This window comes from Pseudophryne corroboree, chromosome 3 (assembly GCF_028390025.1).
Source record: "Pseudophryne corroboree isolate aPseCor3 chromosome 3, aPseCor3.hap2, whole genome shotgun sequence".
Lineage (NCBI taxonomy): Eukaryota > Metazoa > Chordata > Amphibia > Anura > Myobatrachidae > Pseudophryne > Pseudophryne corroboree.
The window spans coordinates 564,548,746-564,573,149 of record NC_086446.1 but is presented as its reverse complement, the minus strand read 5'-3'; the positions used below and the strand labels follow the sequence as shown (position 1 = coordinate 564,573,149).

General features: G+C 46.5%; 1 protein-coding gene across 1 annotated transcript in view; it reads left to right on the top strand.

Moving 5' to 3' along the window:
• Positions 1-5,379: 5,379 nt before the first annotated feature.
• Positions 5,380-24,404, top strand: part of CBX2 (chromobox 2) — a 56,614-nt gene continuing 37,589 nt past the window's right edge. The window contains exons 1-3 of the mRNA XM_063961286.1: positions 5,380-5,671; positions 5,762-5,805; positions 14,167-14,232. Coding sequence (XP_063817356.1) covers positions 5,600-5,671; positions 5,762-5,805; positions 14,167-14,232 — 182 coding nt within the window. The 5' untranslated portion in view covers positions 5,380-5,599. The remainder of the gene's footprint in view (positions 5,672-5,761; positions 5,806-14,166; positions 14,233-24,404) is intronic.

Sequence of the window (24,404 nt, the reverse complement as noted above, 5' to 3'; positions counted from 1 at the left end):
GGCTCATTCTGCGGCTGGATTGCCGCATCCAAAATCAGTGAAAGCCCATTCCACAAGGAAGGTGGGCTCTTCTTGGGCGGCTGCCCGAGGGGTCTCGGCATTACAGCTTTGCCGAGCTGCTACTTGGTCGGGTTCAAACACATTTGCAAAGTTCTACAAGTTTGATACCCTGGCTGAGGAGGACCTGGTGTTTGCCCATTCGGTGCTGCAGAGCAGTGGCGGAACAAGCAAGCGGTGGGCCCAGGTGCAACAAAATGCTTTGGGCCCCCCCCCCCATCCCATCCAAGTCCACCCCATGGGCAGTGCGCGCCGTAGGCGCGCGCAAAAATACATAGTGGCGTGGCTTCGTGGGGAAGGGGTGTGTCCACAAAATAATACCAATTCATAAAACGGTGCACAGTAGTCTCCATTCTTCAAATCACGCCGCACAGTAGCACCACTACACCAGGTAGAGACCCTTTTACTCCTTACAGCGAACAGATTCCCCTTTTTACACATAACGGCAGACAGTGTGCACTTTTTACACATAACGGCAGACAGCGTGCCCTCGTTACACATAGCGGCAGACAGCATACACTTTTTACACAATGGCAGACAGCGTGCCCTCGTTACACATAGCGGCAGACAGCGTGCCCTCGTTACACATAGCGGCAGACAGCGTGCACTTTTTACACATTACGGCAGACAGCGTCCCCATTTTACACATTACGGCAGACAGCGTCCCCATTTTACACATTACGGCAGACACCATACACTTTTACACATAACGGCAGATAGCGTGCCCTTTTTACACATTACGGCAGGCAGATTCTACCTTTTTACACATAGCGGCAGGCAGATTCCCCATTTTTATACATAGCGGCAGGCAGATTCCCCATTTTTATACATAGCGGCAGGCAGATTCCCCATTTTTACACATTGCGGCAGGCAGATTCCCCATTTTTACATTGCGGCAGGCAGATTCCCCATTTTTACACATTGCGGCAGGCAGATTCCCCATTTTTACATTGCGGCAGGCAGATTCCCCATTTTTTACATTGCGGCAGGCAGATTCCCCATTTTTATACATAGCGGCAGGCAGTCCCCCCTTTTTACACATTGCGGCAGGCAGTCCCAACAAATAAAAAAAGAAAGAGAAAGAAAGAAAGAAAGAAAGAAAGAAAGAAAGAAAGAAAGAAAGAAAGAAAGAAAGAAAGAAAGAAAGAAAGAAAGAAAGAAGAATTATACTTACCCTCTCTGTTGGCTCAGGCTCCTCGGTGCAGCTTCCCGGGCAGTAGAGAAGAAGGAGGAGGGAGGTGAAGGAGGGAGCCGCAGCAGCGCTGTGTTACTGGTGGAGGCGCTGCTGCTGCTGCCCCTCTGCTTCCCTATAGGCTGTTCTCAGAGACAGCCTATAGTGAAGCAGAGGAGCAGCAGCAGCAGCGCCTCCACCAGTAACAAAGCGCTGCTGCGGCTCTATCCTTCACTGAGAGACTGTGACCTGTTTGTATATGAGGGAGGGAGGGACGGACCCTCCTCCCTCCTTCGTGTGCGGGTGGCCAGAATCGTTCCTTATGACGGGCGGGTCACGGGAGCGCTGGTGTGTGGCTGCGGCATGACATACAATGAGTCATTGTGACTCATTCATGTAATGCCGGCCGGCGGCTGTGGGCCCTTGAGTGCGGCGGGGCCCCAGTGCAATGCACTGCCTGCCCCGCCAGTAGTTCCGCCCCTGCTGCAGAGTCATCCGCACTCTCCTGCCCGTTTGGGAGCTTTGGTATAATCCCCATGGTCCTTACGGAGTCCCCAGCATCCACTAGGACGTTAGAGAAAATAAGAATTTACTTACCGGTAATTCTATTTCTCGTAGTCCGTAGTGGATGCTGGGCGCCCATCCCAAGTGCGGACTTTCTGCAATACGTGTATATAGTTATTGCTTAACAAAGGGTTATGGTTATGTAGCATCGGTTGAGTGATGCTCAGTTGTTGTTCATACTGTTAACTGGGTAAGTTTATCACAAGTTGTACAGTGTGATTGGTGTGGCTGGTATGAGTCTTACCCTGGATTCCAAAATCCTTTCCTTGTAATGTCAGCTCATCCGGGCACAGTTTCCTTAACTGAGGTCTGGAGGAGGGGCATAGACGGAGGAGCCAGAGCACACCAGATAGTACTAAATCTTTCTTTAGAGTGCCCAGTCTCCTGCGGAGCCCGCTATTCCCCATGGTCCTTACGGAGTCCCCAGCATCCACTACGGACTACGAGAAATAGAATTACCGGTGAGTAAATTCTTATTTTTATTTATTTATTTGGTAAATACTATGTAAATATGCTTCACCACTGACCCCTTTAATCTACCTACACTCGACAGTTTTTATAATACCAGATGAACAACAGGTTTATCTAATAATAGAGCAATCATAGTGAATAGTTATTGATTTCATTGTTTATCATTCCCTGGGCTTTATTCATATAAGAATGAGCAATAACTCCTTTAATAAATAAATGGGCTTTAAGCCTTGCTGAGCCCCTGTAGGTGAAAGTGTAATGCAGACTGCTATCGCACATGCATACTATTATTATTATTATTATTATTATCCTTTATTTATATGGCGCCACATGGGTTCCCCAGCGCCCAATTACAGAGTACATAAATAATCAAAAAAGGAAAACAGTGACTTACATTTGAAGACAGTATAAGATAAGTACAGGGTAACAAAACAACAGGTGCTGAGTATTGCATGTTTGTATCTACGGGATGCGGTCAAGATCCCGCTGGACGGAATCCCGGCGGTCAGAATACCAACACCGGAATCCAGACTGGCACAATCCCGACATATTCTCCCTCTGTGGGTGTCCACGACACCCATAGAGGGAGAATAAATTAGTGTGCCGAGCGCAGCGAGCCCGCAAGGGGCTGCATTGCGCTCGCCCCCCTGACGGGATTGTGCCGGTCAGGATTCCGACCGCCGGGATCCCGTCCGGTGGGATTTCGTACTGATCCCTGTATCTACAGTGGAGTGGCAATATGATCATTTTTTTCTATTCAGCAGATGACACTGCGATAAGTATCAGGGTGGCCGAAAACTGCAGGATTTGGGGCAGTCGAGGATTATTAAAGTAAGAAATGGATATGCACATGAGGGAAGAGGGCCCTACTCGTGAGAGCTGACATTCCACTCAGTAGCCCATCACTGGCACAGAAGGGAGCACTGCCTAGGAGGGGAACACTGCGGGACCTCGCTGGACATCAGTGTTGTTAAATACCAGGAACATATTCCTTGGTATCACTGTGATATTAAACAAAATATGCCACTGATAATGTTAAGTTCTTAAATGGAGCCATTTATATTATAAATGCACACTGGTAGTAGGTTGCTTCGGAAACTTTCTGCAACACTTGGACAGGTGCTCACCGACACCTGTATTACCACACATGGGGGGAGAGTTATCAAAGCTTAGAGAAAGAAAAGTGGGGAATTAAATTTCAGGCGAAGGATACAAATTGCTGTTTCTGCTGAATTTAAATGCTGGCAATGGTACTCCTTCTCCCAACCTTCGCCTGGCCAGCCAAATGCTTGAATTGCACATAAGTACTCGCTACCCTATGGGGTAGCAAACACTTTTGTGCGAGATTCCCCTACCCTATAGTGTGGCCGGTGCTGTGCTGATTCGGTCGGGCAAAGGCCTTTGCCGGCAATTGAATTTCCCCAAAATACCAATCAATCAGCTCCTGTCATTTTTTAAAACTTATTTTATGCGTTAAGCTGGGTACACACTGGGACGATGTGTACCAGGACAAAAACTGTCATTCAGACAAATTGGTTACCAAGGTGATCAGGAAGCAGTAGTGACGAGATGTATTAAAATCTCAGATGTTGGAGTGGGGGAGTGAAACCTCTCCCCTCCAATGATCCCTACAGGACCCCACAGTGCATCAGCCTAGTGCTAATGCGCTGTGTCTCACTGTGAGGCCAGCTCCACTGGGCGTGCGCAAGATCTCGCGTGCAGACGGGAACAGAGCTGTCCCTGCTGTGGTGAGGGGGTAACGATAGCTGCAGCTGTCGAAATCCATAGCTGTAGCTGTCGGAACGGTCAGTGCCAGACCGATCATACATAGGGTGGCCCATCGGCGTGCTTACACACATCACCACAGAAATACATGGGGTAGAAGCGGTATCAGCGCATATAATGTGCTCTGATACCACTTCCCCCCCATAATGCTGTTTCATCATACATCTACTTGTGCACACAATAAATGAGGAGCCAATAGTGGTTACTGTATTCTCTCTCAGAAATCCCGCCGCAAAGTGAAGAAACAATGGCCCTCATTCCGAGTTGATCGGTCGCAAGGCGAATTTAGCAGAGTTACACACGCTAAGCCGCCGCCTACTGGGAGTGTATCTTAGCATCTTAAAATTGCGACCGATGTATTCGCAATATTGCGATCACAAACTACTTAGCAGTTTTAGAGTAGCTTCAGACTTACTCTGCCTGTGCGATCAGTTCAGTGCTTGTCGTTCCTGGTTTGACGTCACAAACACACCCAGCGTTCGCCCAACCACTCCCCCGTTTCTCCGGCCACTCCTGCGTTTTTTCCGGAAACGGTAGCGTTTTCAGCCACACGCCCATAAAACGCCGTGTTTCCGCCCAGTAACACCCATTTCCTGTCAATCACATTACGATCGCCGGAGCGATGAAAAAGCCGTGAGTAAAAATACTTTCTTCATAGCAAAGATACTTGGCGCAGTCGCAGTGCGATTATTGCGCATGCGCACTAAGCGGAATTTCACTGCGATGCGATGAAAAATACCGAGCGAACGACTCGGAATGAGGGCCAATGTCTGAATCAACCGAATTGTATAGAGTGAAGGCAACGCCGGTTTTCTTTTTCTTTATTTGCATTTTTTGGTCGGCTACCATTCAACACAGCAACTTGATTCACTCATTGATATTATTTACCAAGGTAGATTTAAATATGCCTTTTTGTTATGCTGATATTTCCATTCCAGCACCTTGGGTATACTTTTCATTTTTTACTTTGTTAAATTTAGACTTTGATCTAGGTATCAATGCTATTATCCATTATTTATAAAGACCAAAAACATTATGCTGCTTTGTACATGGAGGTGAACTTGATACTAATGAATACAGCTCAGGTGACTGTAATAAGTGAAGTGGAAACTAAGTTTAGTATTATAAATCATTGCACAGGGTGGGATATGCTTGTGTAGGAAGAGGTGTCTTCCTACCATAATAAAGGACCCTTCCCATAATGCACAGCTGAGCCAGCTGCAAGCACATCGCAGCGTATGAAAGTAGAGCTCCACAAAGGCCACGCCCGAATCCTGGAATGTGGGCGGGGTTATGTAAATCCAGCAAGCCGTATCCCTCCTCCGGCAGTCCCAGATGCATCTCTGTGTTGCGCCTTGCGATTGGACCTTGGGAGAGAAGCGCCGCCGTCTCATTGGTTACTAAGAGAGACGGGGCGCGCGTTTCTGCTCGCTCTCGCGCTGGCTTTGTGTGTGTGTATGTGTATGTAGCCGAAGTCGCGGGACACTAGTGCGTGCAGCGGGAGACAGACGCCGCAGCGGGAGACGCGCCAGCCCGCCGCCTGCGGGAATCATGGAGGAGCTGAGCGCCGTCGGGGAGCAGGTCTTCGCGGCGGAGTGTATCCTGAGCAAGAGGCTTCGAAAGGTAATGTCGCCCTATAGCCCCAGCCCGCCGCCTCCGCCCCCTCTCTCCCGTACCCAGCAGTGACCTCCCGATCTCTCTCTCTCCCCGCAGGGCACCGCGGAGTACCTGGTGAAATGGAGAGGCTGGTCCTCCAAGTGAGTACACGGGTCACCTGGCCGCCGCGCATCTATTGTTTGAGTCACATGTTGCTGCTCAGCTGTCTCCCCGCCCCCCTGTGTTACTACTGTAACCCCCTATACGTGTTCACCGGTGCTCCCCTGTCACCAGCTGGGCGCCTGGGTGTACGGCCTGTCAGTGTGTGGCTTCCAGTGCCCCGTCCCGGGTGTCAGACCTCTCCTACTGCTGCCACACACCTATCTCCTCTGTGGTATGTCTCTGCCACCCCCTCCATGTGCCCCTGGTGCACTCAGCTGTGTCTCCCAGTGCTGACTCTGCTCCACTTCTCTCTCTCTCCTCTGTGTGTGTGTGTGTGTGTGTGTGTGTGTGTGTGTGTGTATATATATATATATATATATATATATATATATATATATATATATATTTTGAAACTGTTTACCATGTTGAATTTGTTGTTGCAACTCTTTCATTTTCTAAGCAAGCTTCATACATGCGTCTTCTAGGGGCACTGCTCACGAGAGTGGACAGAGTGTGATTGGTGTTGCAGATTGTGCATTCACTCACCCTGAGAGTTTACTGGCCGGCTGCTCCTTCGCCCACCACTCTCCACTGTGCACAATTAGGCCTGTTATTTATTACTTACCACCATTTAGTATGGGCTCAGTAATATACAGTATAGCCTATCCCAGGGTATTTAATATGGAGCCATCCGTCAGACATTACAGCATGCCCTGCCAATGTTTTAGCATACCTAAATAGGAAAACTGTTGCAGGGTATGCCAACATGTCATGTTCCACAGCAGTTAAGAAAAAGCTTTACAGATCAGTTTCTTGATTACTTGCACACTTTCAAAGCAAATTCACAACAGCAAATTGCATGCTAGTTTTTGTAATTGGATTGTGAATGTCCCCTCTATAGAATGTTTGTGCGGTTGGCCTTTGAAGCAAGTTCTTGAAAGTCGCATAGGGGAATTGGATTGTGTGATCATGTGATTGGTCTTAATAATTATGAAAATGGCTAATTCAATCTTAATTGCAGATGATTACAATTTTTATTTATATGTGGAGTATGAGGCTGCGTCATATGTAGCTCAGTGTTATTCTGCAGCATAATAATGCACAGTAGCAGCTACCTGGAACGCAGCCTCGGGGGCTGTCTACTGTTATTAAAGCCTCTTTCTCCTGCATTTTTCCATGACAATTCCTGGCTGTGGGTTTTCCCCCTTTTTTTTTTTTTTCTTCCAGCTTTCGATGCTTCTAGTAACATTTTCAAGACTTCTGACACTGTCAACGGTTGTATTTTATTGCCTGAGAAGTTGCATGTGATATGTGTATTAAGCCTGGAGAATTGATAAGGAATGGATAAGTGAAAGGTGATCACACACCAGCCAATCATTACTGGCTTGAAAAATGACAGGAGCTGATTGGCTATTGCTTTATCACCTTCCACTTATCACTTCTCCAGGCTTAATACATATGCCCCATGGTTCTGAGTTTTTTTTAACTTTTTGGCTGCACTGTACAATTTCTTTGAAACCTTATGTGTACCTCTTACGCTCTTATGCTGTCGAGCTGTGGGAGGTGTTTAATTTCTTAAGCACATCCTAATACTGCGACTACCTTATTAGCAATTATGTTTTTGTATACATACATACCCACCTACCTACCGCGCCTGAGAGAATTTAGGGCCTCAGAGTTCTGCACTATGCCAATGTTTTCGTAGTTGAGCAATTATTGTCCAACTGCACATATGAGGTACTTTAGCAGTGCCGCTCGCACATGGAAATCTTTGCAAGGTGATGGACAGACCGTTTGGAGAAGGTATCATCATTTGCATATTTTTCATACATTAGCTGCATACAAATTCTCGGGTGCGAATGGATTTGCATACACATCTGTATCCAGGACCTTATCACAAGAGACCGTGTTCCAATGGTGCGTAAAATCTGTATTTCCTACCTATCTGAATAGGTGAAAAGTTTTGGGAAATCTGTTTTAAGGTAAAAATGTGATTTGGTTCAGATCCCGTGGGACACCTCTACTAATGATTAATTAGGTGTGTAGATTTAAATTACCTAAATTTGTCCAATACAATGTCTTTGTTTGGATGATATTCTGCAAATGCAGTATAATGCGTTAATTGATGTGGGATAGGTGTATGGGGATGCTGTATTGATGGTACAAAATATTTTTTTTAGGTTTGCAGATGAGTTACAAGTTGGTGTGTGTTAAAAAAACAAAACAAACGGGCATAAATTGACAAATGCCAATTCCCATGCATTTTTGTGCATACCAAATTAATCTAGAGCATTTTATTTGCTGGAATATGCTTGCTTTTTATCATTAAAAAAAATAAAAACATTAGCCATTTGACACATTTTTAGGATCCCAATTGCTTTTGGACACTAATATATTTATATACTGTTATCGAATGTTTGCACTTCTTTGAGGTACAGGCTGTTTTTGCCATTTTCCATACATTCAATGTGGATAACATTATAGGAAATTACTGCAGCACCGCTCTCTACATTTGGCTTGAGCATTAATTAGGAACGCGCATAGTTAAGTGAAATTTCCACATGATAACCAGACCTTTTCCCACAGACAATTGAATATGCTCCTATGTTTCTGCTTTTCAAATTCCCATGGTGCTGTTAGACACGGACATTGTCTGATTAATGCAATGCACATGGTATGTACGCCAAAAAGCCCCCACCCTTTGTCACTGTAACCCCTAAAGAAGCTAAGTAACTGGCCATAAAAATGTCCTATTACATAGAGCGCAGCAGGTTACATTGTGTTATGCACTTTTGATGATTACATAGATGAAGTTAATCTGTGGCTGACTGTAAATAACAATGGGGCAGATGTATCAATCTGGAGAAGGCATAAGGAAGTGATAAACCAGTGATATGTACAAGGTGATAAAGGCACCAGCCAATCAGCTCCAATATGTAAATTAACAGTTAGGATCTGATTGGCTGGTGCCTTTATCACCTTGTACATATCACTGGTTTATCACTTCCTTATGCCTTCTCCAGATTAATACATCTGCCCCAAAGTTGGATGAGAGCATGTACCTCTTCTATTCATAATATAGGGATATATGCAATTGCGGTCGAATTTGTCGAAGAACGGGACTTTTTCGCCAAAAAAAAAACGGACTTTCAAAATTCGACTTTTTGTAATTCGACATTTGTCAAATTCGACATTTCTGCAATGGTACAAATGCAGCAATTCGCCAAAAGTATATTCAATTGAAGTTTGGAAATTCGACAACAGTGCTTTTAGACAGTAAATTCGTCATTTTCAATCCGCCACACTTTGGTGGCGGAATCTTTTAAAAAAATTTTAAAACATGTTTTTTTTTATTGGTAATAGCATATCTATTTATATTAGAAGGGATTAGGTACTTGGTTTGTCTATTTTGGAGGCACAAGTATTTATATATTTAAAAAAAAAATAATATATCTAAATATATGTATGTGTGTGTGTATATATATATATATATATATATATATATATATATATATATATATATATATATATATATATATATATATATATATATATATATATTAATTTTAATGGAATGGTAAAAACCCCCCAAAAAATGGCGTAGGGTCCCCCCTCCTAAGCATAACCAGCCTCGGGCTCTTCAAGCCGGTCCTGGTTCTAAAAATCCGGGGGGAAAACTGACAGGGGATCCCCCGTATTTTTAAAACCAGCGTCGGGCTCTGCGCCTGGTGCTGGTGCAAAAAATACGGGGGACAAAAAGAGTAGGGGTCCCCCGTATTTTTTACACCAGCATCGGGCTCCACTAGCTGGACAGATAATGCCACAGCCGGGGGTCACTTTTATACAGCGCCCTGCGGCCGTGGCATTAAATATCCAACTAGTCACCTCTGGCCGGGGTACCCTGGGGGAGTGGGGACCCCTTCAATCAAGGGGTCCCCCCCCCCCCAGCCACCCAAGGGCCAGGGGTGAAGCCCGAGGCTGTCCCCCCCCCCCCCCCCCCCATCCAAGGGCTGCGGATGGGGGGCTGATAGCCTTGAGAAAAGTGTAAGAATATTGTTTTTCCCAGTAGTACTACAAGTCCCAGCAAGCCTCCCCCGCAAGCTGGTACTTGGAGAACCACAAGTACCAGCATGCGGGAGAAAAATGGGCCCGCTGGTACCTGTAGTTCTACTGGAAAAAAAATACCCAAATAAAAACAGGACACGCACACCGTGATAGTAAAACTTTATTACACACATGTCGACACATACAAACTTACCTATGTTCACACGCCGACCTCTGTCCACTTGTCCAAGTAGAATCCACGTGTAACTGTGAATAAAATTATACTCACCTCAATCCAGTGTCCAGATTATAATCCACGTACTTGGCAAAAAAAAAAAAAAAAACACCCGGACCAAATGGACTGAAAGGGGTCCCATGTTTACACATAAGACCCCTTTCCCCGAATGCAGAGACCCCCCCCGTGACTGCTGTCACAGAAAGGTCTCTTCAGCCAATCAGCGAGCGCAATGTCCTGGCTCTCTGCTGATTGGCTATGCGCGTCTGAGCTGTCAGACAGCGCATCGCAAAGCCTCTCCATTATATTCAATGGTGGGAACTTTGCGTCAGCGGTGAGGTAACCCGCGGTCAGCGGCTGACCGCGGGTAACCCCACCGCTGACGGCAAAGTTCCCACCATTGAAACTAATGGAGGGAGCTGTGCGATGCGCTGTCTGAAAGCAGACGCGCATACAGCCAATCAGGTGAGTGCCACGAAGTAGCGCTTCCTGATTGGCTGAAGGGACCTTCTGTGACAGCAGTCACGTGGGGTCCCGGCATTCGTGGAAAGGGGTCTTATGTGTAAACATGGGACCCCTTTCAGTCCATTTGGTCCGGGTGTTCTTTTTTTTTTTTTTTTTTTGCCAAGTACGTGGATTATAATCTGGACACTGGATTGAGGTGAGTATAATTTTATTCACAGTTACACGTGGATTCTACTTGGACAAGTGGACAGAGGTCGGCGTGTGAACATAGGTAAGTATGTGTGTGTCGACGTGTGTAATAAAGTTTTACTATCGCGGTGTGCGTGTCCTGTTTTTATTTGGGTATTTTTTTCCCAGTAGAACTACAGGTACCAGCGGGCCCGTTTTTCTCCCGCATGCTGCTACTTGTGGTTCTCCAAGTACCAGCTTGCGGGGGAGGCTTGCTGGGACTTGTAGTAGTAGTAGTACTACTGGAAAAAACAATATTCTTACACTTTTCTCAAGGCTATCCGCCCCCCATCCGCAGCCCTTGGATGGGGGGGGGGGCAGCCTCGGGCTTCACCCCTGGCCCTTGGGTGGCTGGGGGGGGACCCCTTGATTGAAGGGGTCCCCACTCCCCCAGGGTACCCTGGCCAGGGGTGACTAGTTGGATATTTAATGCCACGGCCGCAGGGCGCTGTATAAAAGTAACCCCCGGCTGTGGCATTATCTGTCCAGCTAGTGGAGCCCGATGCTGGTGTAAAAAATACGGGGGACCCCTACTCTTTTTGTCCCCCATATTTTTTGCACCAGGCGCAGAGCCCGGTGCTGGTTTTAAAAATACGGGGGATCCCCTGTCAGTTTTTCCCCTGGATTTTTAGAACCAGGACCGGCTCGAAGAGCCCGAGGCTGGTTATGCTTTGGAGGGGGGATCCCACGCAATTTTTTTCGGGTTTTTTACAGTTTATTAAAAATCGGATCAAAATCTGTCAAATCGGCCGATTTTTCGACAGCGGGACTGTCGAATCAGTTTTTTATTGAATATGTTGAATTTCGGCACCCACTTGCCGGAATTCGGCGGTCGAATTGTGTCGAATTAAAAAACGGCCGATAAATTGCCGCGATTCGCCGCTAATTGCATATACCCCATAGTGTTCTCATTTTGCTATGTGAATGCCACTGTGCTTAAGTCAGACCATGTTGAAAGACTGTCTGAAGAAATAGGATGTTTTCCTGGTCACTTTAAACTTCAGAAAGTGTATTAGAAGTAAATTGGCATTTAAGCACAGCTACAGCTGTTGGACCTTTCACACATAGGGGCAGATGTATTAACCTGGAGAAGGCATAAGGAAGGGATAAACCAGTGATATGTGCAAGGTGATAAAGGCACCAGCCAATCAGCTCCACATATCACTGGTTTATCACTTCCTTATGCCTTCTCCAGGTTAATACATCTGCCCCATAAATTGATAGCCATATACTGGGCCTAATTCAGATATGATCGCAGCAGCAAATTTGTTAGCTAATGGGCAAAACCATGTGCACTGCAGGTGGGGTAGATATAACATGTGCAGAGAGAGTTAAATTTGGGTGCGGTGTGTTCAAACTGAATTCTAAATTGCAGTGTAAAAATAAAGCAACCAGTATTTACCCTGCACAGAAACAAAATAACCCACTCAAATATAAATCTCTGTACATGTTATATCTGCCCCACCTGCAGTGCACATGGTTTTGCCCATTAGCTAACAAATTTGCTGCTGCAATCAGATTAAATTGGGTGCACTGTCAGGCCCCTGAACTTTCTGGTGGGGATCCCTTCCATACAATCCTTTTCCTTTGATGATATCGAGCCTTGATGTGCGGAGTGGCATCCTCTGCTCTGGGTTGGGAACTGTCTTGTTAGTTACTACGACCCTCATTCCATATTCCTGGAACTTTGCTGTAACAGTGTTGAATTTTCTGTTTTTATGTGCTCGGCATGTATTCACATTAAAGGGAGAGCGTGTGGAAAGCCCAGCACCTCCGTAAGTGCTGGGCACACCCCCTAGTACAGGTTGAGTCTCCCTTATCCAAAATGCTTGGGAGCAGAGATATTTTGGATATGGGATTTTTCCGTATTTTGGAATAATTGCATACCATAATGAGATATCATGGTGATGGGACCTAAATCTAAGCACAGAATGCATTTATGTTACATATACACCTTATACACACAGCCTGAAGGTAATTTTAGCCAATATTTTTAATAACTTTGTGCAATAAACAAAGTGTGTCTACATTCACACAATTCATTTATGTTTCATATACACCTTATACACACAGCCTGAAGGTCATTTAATACAATATTTTTAATAACTTTGTGTATTAAACAAAGTTTGTGTACATTGAGCCATCAAAAAACAAAGGTTTCACTATCTCACTCTCACTCAAAAAAGTCCGTATTTCGGAATATTTGGATATGGGATACTCAACCTGTAATGACACAGACGGCTGGGGCATTTCCTTCATTAGTGATGTTGAGGGGGGATGCACTGCCCCAATAGTGATGCCCTCCTTTGTGTCCAGCCGTGCCCCATTTTTTGAACGTACGCACACCGAAAAAGGAGTGCCCTGCCCGCATCCTAGAGGGAACACTATAGTAGGGTTACATCATTCATGGCGAAAACACAGCTTAGATGTTTAAAAAAGAAAAAACTAAAATCTAAACAGCCACTTTTTCTTCTACAAATTATCTCATCTTATGCCAGATACATACTAAACGATGTGTGTGTACCTAGCGAGCTCGCTAGCGACAGGTCCCGGCGGGGTGCATACGCACTTGCCGATGTCTGCAGCGGTGAGGGGAGGAGCGGGGCATTCTGTGTTCGGCAGCATGGCATTGCTAGCGACAACCCCAGATTGAGCTGCATGTACAAGCAACTGGAGATGTCGCTAGAGACCTGTGATAAAACTAACAGTTGGTTATCGGCAAATTAGTTTGGAATGTTGTCTAGTGTATGCCCAGCTTTACTGTGTTAGTATAATCTTCATCATAATCTGTCACATTTTGCCATATAGGTGGCATAGTGGAGGGTTGTATGCTGCACTGCAAATGGGACAGAATTAAAATGTGCAAAGATTAGATGTGAGAGGGGTGTGTCCAAACTCAACTGTAAATGCTGTCCAGCATTTGTGGATTACATGCAAGAGCAGCCACTGTTCTGTTTAGCTTGCTTGTAAATACAAAAAGGTATTGGCACCCCTTGCATTGTAACATGGTTTGTTCAGGTGTGAAGGTCTCCTTTTTTTTTTTTTTTTTTTTTTTTTCATTCAAAGTGTATAACTTTGTTGTCCTTATGCTGGGGTCATGTGTTTCATTTTGACCAGGGCCCTATCCTGGTATAGTTTGTATGTTCTCGTGTTTGTATGGGTTTTCCTTTTTAACTTTAGATTAAATAGTTTCTGACAAATGAAATGTATGGTAGGGAATTTAAGCTGTAATGGTACAGGGGCTGATGTGGATGATTTCATAGAACTGCAGCCAAGCACTGCCAAGATGTCTGCCTCACTGGCTGCAATAATGTAAAGTTATTTAAGTCCTACTTGGAAAAACGCATGATCGAAATGAAATATACTTTTTTCCCCTCCTTTTATACAGACATAATAGCTGGGAGCCAGAGGAAAATATTCTGGATCCGAGACTTCTCCTGGCATTCCAGAAGAGGTATGAGACTGTTTATTTTAGATGGAAATCTTTACGGTGAAAGTTTCTGTAAAATCTTAACACTTTACAATGTTATTGCGGTATTCAAAGATACTTATGTAACAAGACCAAAATGTAACATAAGTCATTTGAATACATTACATGCTTACATAATTTGTATAATTATATTGTAGTCTATTTTTCTACTCAAGTGCATTCAGTAAGTTTTCCTTTTGTACTGATGTGTAGGACAAATTTTAGCTTAACCCCATAACTAGCTATTTTGAAATGAGATAGATATATAGAGATATAGATAGATAGATAGATAGATATAGATATTCTCACACACACAAATGGAAACCAGAGGGCGCTAATATTCATATATGGTTGTCCATAGTAAATTCCAAAGCGGTAGGTAACCTGCTATTAGTTCACAGATGTTCTTTATAGGACTTGATTAGATCCCCAACCAGGGGTATACCTGGAAGTTTTTAGTAAAACAATTATATCAATTGTATCACAAATAAGGTGTTCTATTGGAACCCATTATTACACCAGGACAGATGTATCACGTTTGCCACCAACCACCTCAAGATGTTTATAATAGTTTTACTGTTCAATTTTAGTGGATGTTACAATAAACATCAGACGTTTTATTAATTGTGGGATTTGTGCCATTGTCTGGGTGGCTACGTTCTTGGGGTGAGGGTATTTTTCAGGAGAAACAAAAAAATCTATCCGATTGCTACAAAGCGGCAATCTAAACTTCCATGTATACCCCTGGTTGGGGATCTAATCAAGTCCTATAAAGAACATCTGTGAACTACTATCAGGTTACCTACCGTTTTGGAATTTACTATGGACTTTAGTATGGACCATCGTATTTTGAATATTAGCGCCCTCCGGTTTCCATTCGTCTCCACGTTTCTTGTTTCCACTAACGGATTCTGCTGTGAAGTGCGGCTGTCTGAAGCATGTGATAAGGGTTATTTTTGTTGTATATGTCTGTGTGTATATGTATGTATGTATGTGTGTGATTAATAACCCACAAAATGGCTGCCTCCCTCCTGTATATGCAACAGGTGCTAAGTATTGCATGTTTGTATCTACCGTAGAGTGGCAATATGATTTCTCTGACGTCCTAGTGGATGCTGGGAACTCCGTAAGGACCATGGGGAATAGCAGCTCCGCAGGAGACTGGGCACAAAAGTAAAGCTTTAGGACTACCTGGTGTGCACTGGCTCCTCCCCCTATGACCCTCCTCCAAGCCTTAGTTAGATTTTTGTGCCCGGCCGAGAAGGGTGCACACTAGGGGGCTCTCCTGAGCTTCTTAGTGAAAGTTTAGTTTTAGGTTTTTTATTTTCAGTGAGACCTGCTGGCAACAGGCTCACTGCATCGAGGGACTAAGGGGAGAAGAAGCGAACCTGCCTGCTTGCAGCCAGCTTGGGCTTCTTAGGCTACTGGACACCATTAGCTCCAGAGGGACCGAACACAGGCCCAGCCTCGGAGCTCGGTCCCAGAGCCGCGCCGCCGGCCCCCTTACAGAGCCAGAAGCAAGAAGAGGTCCGGAAAAATCGGCGGCGGAAGACATCAGTCTTCAACAAGGTAGCGCACAGCACTGCAGCTGTGCGCCATTGTTACTCAGGCACACTTCACACTTCGGTCACTGAGGGTGCAGGGCGCTAGGGGGGGGGGGGCGCCCTGAGCAGCAATGTAAACACCTTGGCTGGCATAAATACACCACATATAACCCCCAGGGCTATATGGATGTATTTTAACCCCTGCCAGAACTCACCAAAAAGCGGGAGAAAAGGCCGCCGAGAAGGGGGCGGAGCCTATCTCCTCAGCACACGGGCGCCATTTTCCATCACAGCTCCGCTGGAAGGACGTCTCCCTGACTCTCCCCTGCAGTCCTGCACTACAGAAAAGGGTAAAAAAGAGAGGGGGGCACTAATTTGGCGCAGTTTTAATACTAACAGCAGCTATAAAGGGAAAAGCACATTTTATAGTGGTATTCCTGTCTATATATAGCGCTCTGGTGTATGCTGGCATACTCTCCCTCTGTCTCCCCAAAGGGCTAGTGGGGTCCTGTCCTCTATCAGAGCATTCCCTGTGTGTGTGCGCGGTGTGTCGGTACGATTGTGTCGACATGTTTGAGGAGGAAAATGAGATGGAGGCGGAGCAATTGCCTATTATAGAGTTGTCACCCCCTAGGGAGTCGACACCTGAGTGGATGAGCTTATGGAAGGAATTGCGTGACAGTGTCAGCTCTTTACGACAGACAGTTGACTACATGAGACAGCCGGCTACTCAGCTTGTGCCTGTCCAGGGGTCTCAAACGCCATCAGGGGCTTTAAAACGCCCGTTACCTCAAATGGCAGACACAGACACGGATACTGACTCCAGTGTCGATGATGAGGAGACAAACGTGACTTCCACTAGGGCCACACGTTACATGATTGAAGCAATGAAAAATGTATTGCATATCTCTGATAATACAAGTACCACTAAAAAGGGTATTGTGTTTGGTGAGAAAACTGCCTGTAGTTTTTCCTGTATCCGAGGAATTAAATGAAGTGTGTGATGAGACGTGGGTTTCCCCCGATAAAAAACTGATAATTCCTAAAAGGTTATTGGCATCGTACCCTTTCCCGCCAGAGGATAGGGCACGTTGGGAAACACCCCCTAGGGTGGATAAAGCGCTCACACGCTTGTCTAAACAGGTAGCACTACCCTCTCCTGATACGGCCGCCCTAAAGGAACCTGCCGATAGAAAGCTGGAGAATATCCTAAAATGTATATACACTCACACGGGTGTTATACTGCGACCAGCAATCGCCTCAGCCTGGATGTGCAGTGCGGGCCTGGCGTGGTCTGATTCCCTGACTGAAAATATTGATACCCTAGATAGGGACAGTATATTACTGACTATAGAGCATTTGAAGGATGCATTTCTATATATGCGTGATGCACAGAGGGATATTTGCCGACTGGCATCAAGAGTTAGCGCGCTGTCCATTTCTGCAAGAAGAGGTTTATGGACGCGGCAGTGGTCAGGTGATGCGGATTCTACAAGGCACGTGGAAGTATTGCCTTATAAGGGGGAGGAGTTATTTGGGGTAGGTCTATCAGACCTGGTAGCCACGGCAACTGCTGGAAAATCCACATTTTTACCCCAGGTAGCTTCTCAACCTAAGAAGACGCCGTATTATCAGGCGCAGTCCTTTCGGCCCCATAAGGGCAAGCGGGCAAAAGGCGCCTCATTTCTGCCCCGTGGCAGAGGGAGAGGAAAAAGGCTGCAACAAACAGCCAGTTCCCAGGAACAAAAGCCCTCTCCCGCCTCCGCAAAGTCCTCAGCATGACGCTGGGGCTTTACAAGCGGACTCCGGCACGGTGGGGGCCCATCTCAAGAAGTTCAGTGGGCCCACTCGCAAGTGGACCCCTGGATCCTTCAGGTGGTATCTCAGGGGTACAAATTGGAATTCGAGACGTCTCCCCCTCGCCGTTTTCTAAAGTCTGCTTTACCGACGTCTCCCTCAGACAGGGAGGCAGTATTGGAAGCCATTCACAAGCTGTATTCCCAGCAGGTGATAATCAAGGTACCCCTCCTACAACAGGGAAAGGGGTATTATTCCACGCTGTTTGTGGTACCGAAGCCGGACGGCTCGGTGAGACCAATTTTAAACCTAAAATCCTTGAACACTTACATACAAAGGTTCAAATTCAAGATGGAGTCACTCAGAGCAGTGATTGCAAACCTGGAAGAAGGGGACTATATGGTGTCTCTGGACATCAAAGATGCTTACCTACATGTCCCAATTTACCCTTCTCACCAAGGGTACCTCAGGTTTGTGGTACAGAACTGTCACTATCAGTTTCAGACGCTGCCGTTTGGATTGTCCACGGCACCCCGGGTCTTTACCAAGGTAATGGCCGAAATGATGATACTCCTTCGAAGGAAGGGAGTTTGTTATCCCTTACTTGGACGATCTCCTGATAAGGGCAAGATCCAGGGAACAGTTGGAAGTCGGGGTAGCACTATCTCAGATAGTGCTGCGCCAGCACGGTTGGATTCTCAATATTCCAAAATCGCAGCTGATCCCGACGACACGACTTCTATTCCTAGGGATGATCCTGGACACAGTCCAGAAAAAGGTGTTTCTCCCGGAGGAGAAAGCCAGGGAGTTATCCGAACTAGTCAGAAATCTCCTAAAACCAGGCCAAGTCTCAGTGCATCAATGCACAAGAAAGATGGTGGCTTCTTACGAAGCAATCCCATTCGGCAGATTCCACGCAAGAACCTTCCAGTGGGATCTGCTAGACAAATGGTCCGGGTCGCATCTTCAGATGCATCAGCGGATACTCTTGTCACCAAGGACAAGGGTGTCTCTCCTGTGGTGGTTGCAGAGTGCTCATCTTCTAGAGGGCCTCAGATTCGGTATTCAGGACTGGGTCCTGGTGACCACGGATGCCAGCCTGAGAGGCTGGGGAGCAGTCACACAAGGAAGAAATTTCCAGGGCTTGTGGTCAAGCCTGGAGACATCACTTCACATAAATATCCTGGAGCTAAGGGCCATCTACAATGCTCTAAGCCTAGCAAGACCTCTGCTTCAAGGTCAGCCGGTGCTGATCCAGTCAGACAACATCACGGCAGTCGCCCACGTAAACAGACAGGGAGGCACAAGAAGCAGGAGGGCAATGGCAGAAGTTGCAAGGATTCTTCGCTGGGCGGAAAATCATGTGATAGCACTGTCAGCAGTGTTCATTCCGGGAGTGGACAACTGGGAAGCAGACTTCCTCAGCAGACACGACCTCCACCCGGGAGAGTGGGGACTTCACCCAGAAGTCTTCCACATGATTGTGAACCGTTGGGAAAAACCAAAGGTGGACATGATGGCGTCCCGTCTCAACAAAAAACTGGACAGATATTGCGCCAGGTCAAACTGAGAATCATAAGGAGAGGAGTAAGAACTATACTCGTGGCTCCGGATTGGCCAAGAAGAACTTGGTACCCGGAACTGCAAGAGATGCTCACGGAGGACCCGTGGCCTCTACCTCTCAGAAAGGACCTGCTCCAGCAGGGACCTTGTCTGTTTCAAGACTTACCGCGGCTGCGTTTGACGGCATGGAGGTTGAACGCCGGATCCTGAAGGAAAAAGGCATTCCAGATGAAGTCATCCCTACCCTGGTCAAGGCCAGAAAGGATGTAACCGCAAAACATTATCACCGCATTTGGCGGAAATATGTTGCGTGGTGTGAGGCCAAGAAGGCCTCTACAGAGGAATTTCAACTGGGTCGTTTCCTGCATTTCCTGCAAACAGGACTATCTATGGGCATAAAATTAGGGTCCATTAAGGTTCAAATTTCGGCCCTGTCAATCTTCTTCCAAAAAGAACTGGCTTCAGTGCCTGAAGTTCAGACGTTTGTCAAAGGGGTACTGCATATACAGCCTCCTTTTGTGCCTCCAGTGGCACCTTGGGATCTCAATGTAGTGTTGAGTCTCCTAAAATCACATTGGTTTGAACCACTCACCACTGTGGAATTGAAATATCTCACATGGAAAGTGGTCATGCTGTTAGCCCTGGCTTCAGCCAGGCGTGTCTCTGAATTGGCGGCTTTATCATATAAAAGCCTTTACCTAATTTTTCATTCAGACAGGGCAGAACTGAAGACTCGCCCTCAATTTCTCCCTAAGGTGGTTTCAGCGTTTCACATGAACCAGCCTATTGTGGTACCTGCGGCGACTAGGGACTTGGAGGACTCCAAGTTGCTGGACGTAGTCAGGGCCCTTAAAATATATGTTTCCAGGACGGCTGGAGTCAGAAAATCTGACTCGCTGTTTATCCTGTATGCACCCAACAAGCTGGGTGCTCCTGCTTCTAAGCAGACTATTGCTCGTTGGATTTGTAGTACAATTCAGCTTGCACATTCTGTGGCAGGCCTGCCACAGCCAAAATCTGTAAAAGCCCATTCCACAAGGAAGGTGGGCTCATCTTGGGCGGCTGCCCGAGGGGTCTCTGCTTTACAACTTTGCCGAGCAGCCACTTGGTCAGGGGCAAACACGTTTGCTAAATTCTACAAATTTGATACCCTGGCTGAGGAGGACCTGGAGTTCTCTCATTCGGTGCTGCAGAGTCATCCGCACTCTCCCGCCCGTTTGTGAGCTTTGGTATAATCCCCATGGTCCTTACGGAAGTCCCAGCATCCACTAGGACGTCAGAGAAAATAAGAATTTACTTACCGATAATTCTATTTCTCGTAGTCCGTAGTGGATGCTGGGCGCCCATCCCAAGTGCGGATTGTCTGCAATACTTGTACATAGTTATTGTTACAAAAAAATCGGGTTGTTTATTGTTGTGAGCCATCTTTTCAGAGGCTCCGACGTTTGTCATACTGTTAACTGGGTTCAGATCACAGGTTGTACGGTGTGATTGGTGTGGCTGGTATGAGTCTTACCCGGGATTCAAAATCCTTCCTTATTCAAAATCCTTCCTTATTGTGTACGCTCGTCCGGGCACAGTATCCTAACTGAGGCTTGGAGGAGGGTCATAGGGGGAGGAGCCAGTGCACACCAGGTAGTCCTAAAGCTTTACTTTTGTGCCCAGTCTCCTGCGGAGCCGCTATTCCCCATGGTCCTTACGGAGTTCCCAGCATCCACTACGGACTACAAGAAATAGAATTATCGGTAAGTAAATTCTTTTCTCTATCGTCCTAAGTGGATGCTGGGGTTCCTGAAAGGACCATGGGGAATAGCGGCTCCGCAGGAGACAGGGCACAAAAAAGTAAAGCTTTTACCAGATCAGGTGGTGTGCACTGGCTCCTCCCCCTATGACCCTCCTCCAGACTCCAGTTAGATTTTGTGCCCGAACGAGAAGGGTGCAATCTAGGTGGCTCTCCTAAAGAGCTGCTTAGAGAAAGTTTAGCTTAGGTTTTTTACTTTACAGTGAGTCCTGCTGGCAACAGGATCACTGCAACGAGGGACTTAGGGGAGAAGTAGTGAACTCACCTGCGTGCAGAGTGGATTTGCTGCTTGGCTACTGGACACTAGCTCCAGAGGGACGATCACAGGTACAGCCTGGATGGTCACCGGAGCCGCGCCGCCGGCCCCCTTGCAGACGCTGAAGAGAGAAGAGGTCCAAAATCGGCGGCTGAAGACTCCTGAGTCTTCATAAAGGTAGCGCACAGCACTGCAGCTGTGCGCCATTTTCCTCTCAGCACACTTCACACAACAGTCACTGAGGGTGCAGAGCGCTGGGGGGGGCGCTCTGAGAGGCAAATAAAAACCTTATTAGAGGCAAAAAATACCTCACATATAGCCCACAGAGGCTATATGGAGATATTTAACCCCTGCCTAACTTCAAAAATAGCGGGAGACGAGCCCGCCGTAAAAGGGGCGGGGCCTATCTCCTCAGCACACAGCGCCATTTTCTCTCACAGAAAAGCTGGAGAGAAGGCTCCCAGGCTCTCCCCTGCACTGCACTACAGAAACAGGGTTAAAACAGAGAGGGGGGGCACTGATTTTGGCGATATTGTATATATATAAAAGATGCTATAAGGGAGAAACACTTATATAAGGTTGTCCCTATATAATTATAGCGTTTTTGGTGTGTGCTGGCAGACTCTCCCTCTGTCTCCCCAAAGGGCTAGTGGGTCCTGTCCTCTGTCAGAGCATTCCCGGTGTGTGTGCTGTGTGTCGGCACGTGTGTGTCGACATGTATGAGGACGATGTTGGTGAGGAGGCGGAGAAATTGCCTGTAATGGTGATGTCACTCTCTAGGGAGTCGACACCGGAATGGATGGCTTATTTAGAGAATTACGTGAGAATGTCAACACGCTGCAAGGTCGGTTGACGACATGAGACGGCCGACAATCTATTAGGACCGGTCCAGGCGTCTCAGAAACACCGTCAGGGGTTTTAAAAACGCCCATTTACCTCAGTCGGTCGACACAGACACAGACACGGACACTGAATACAGTGTCGACGGTGAATAAACAAACGTATTTCTCATTAGGGCCACACGTTAAGGGCAATGAAGGAGGTGTTACGTGTTTCTGATACTACAAGTACCACAAGAAAGGGTATTATGTGGGAGTGGAAAAAACTACCTGTAGTTTTTCCTGAATCAGATAAAATAAAATGAAGTGTGTGATGATGCGTAGGGTTACCCCGATAGCAAATATTGGCGTTATACCCTTTCCCGCCAGAAATTAGGGTACGTTGGGAAACACCCCTTAGGGTGATAAGGCGCTCACACGCTTATCAAGTGGCGTTACCGTCTCCAGATACGGCCGCCCTCAAGGAGCCAGCTGATAGGAAGCTGGAAAAATATCCTAAAAAGTATATACACACATACGGTGGTTATACTGCGACCAGCGATCGCCATCAGCCTGGAGATGCAGTGCTGGGTTGGCTTGGTCGGATTCCCTGACTGAAAATATTTTATTCATGTAGAGCATTTAATAGGATGCATTCTATATATATGTATGTGAGATGCACAGAGGGATATTTGCTCTCTGGCATCAAGATAAGTGCGTTGTCCATATCTCCCAGAAGATGTCAGGGACACGACAGTGGTCAGGTGATACAGATCCCATACGGCAGATGGAAGTATTGCTGTATAAAGGGAAGGAGTTATTTGGGGGTCGGTCCATCGGACCTGGGGACCACAGCAACAGCTGGGAAATCCAACCTTTTTTACCCCAAGTTACATCTCAGCTAAAAAAGACACCGTCTTTTCAGCCTCAATCTTTCCTTTCCCATGAGGGCATGCAGGCAAAAGGCCAGTCATATCTGCCCAGACATAGAGGTAAGGGAAGTAGACTGCAGCAGGCAGCCCTTTCCCAGGAAAAGAAGCCCTCCACCGCGTCTGCCAAGTCCTCAGCATGACGCTGGGGCCGTGCAAGCGGACTCAAGGTGGGGGGGTAGTCTCAAGAGTCTCAGGGCGCAGTGGGATCACTCGCAAGTTGACCCCTAGATCGTACGAGTATTATCCCAGGGGTAAAGATTGGAGAGTCGAGACATCTTCTCCTCGCAGGTTCCTGAAGTCTGCTTTACCAACGGCTCCCTCCGACAGGGAGGCAGCATTGGAAACAATTCACAAGCGGTATATCCAGCAGGTGATAATCAAAGTACCCCTCCTACGACAAGGAAAAGGGTATTATTTTTTCCACACTATATTGTGGTACTGAAGCCAGACGGCTTGGTGACACATAGTCTAAATCTAAAATGTTTTGAACACTTACATAAAAGGTTCAAATCGAGATAAAGTCACTCAGAGCAGTGATAGCGAACCGGAAAAAAGGGGACTATATGGTGTCCCTGGACATCAAGGATTACCTCCATGTCCAAATTTTGTCCTTCTCATCAAGGGTACCTCTGGTTCGTGGTACAGAACTGTCAATATCGGTTTCAGACGATGCCGTTTGAATTATCCACGGCACCCCGGGCCTTTTTACCAAGGTAATGGCCGAAAAGATGTTTCTTCAAAGAAAAAAGGCATCTAAATTATCCCTTACTTGCACGACCTAAAAAGGGCAAGTTCCAGAGAACAGTTGGAGGTCGGAAGAGCACTATCTAAAGTAGTTCTTCGACGGCACGACTGGATTCTAAATATTCCAAGAATCGCAGCTGTTTTCCGACGATACGTCTGCTGTTCCTAGGGATGATTCTGGACACGGTTCAGAAAAAGGTTTTTCTTCCCGAGGAAAAAGCCGAGGAGTTATCCGACCTGTCAGGAACCTCCTAAAACCAGGAAAGGTGTCTGTACATCAATGCACAAGAGTCCTGGGAAAAATGGTGGCTTTTTACGAAGCAATTCCATTCGGCAGATTCCATGCAAGAATTTTCCAAAGGGATCTGTTGGACAAATGGTCAGGGTCGCATCCTCAGATGCACCTGCGAATAACCCTGTCGCCAAGGACAAGGGTATATCTTCTGTGGTGGTTGCAAAAGGCTCATCTATTGGAGGGCCGCAGATTCGGCATACAGGATTTGATCCTGGTGACCACGGACGCCAGCCTGAGAGGTTGGGGAGCAGTCACACAAGGAAGAAACTTCCAGGGGGTATGGACGAACCTGGAAAAGTCTCTTCACATAAACATTCTGGTACTAAGAGCAATCTAAAATGCTCTAAGCCAGGCGGAACCACTCCTGCAAGGAAAACCGGTGTTGATTCAGTCGGACAACATCACGG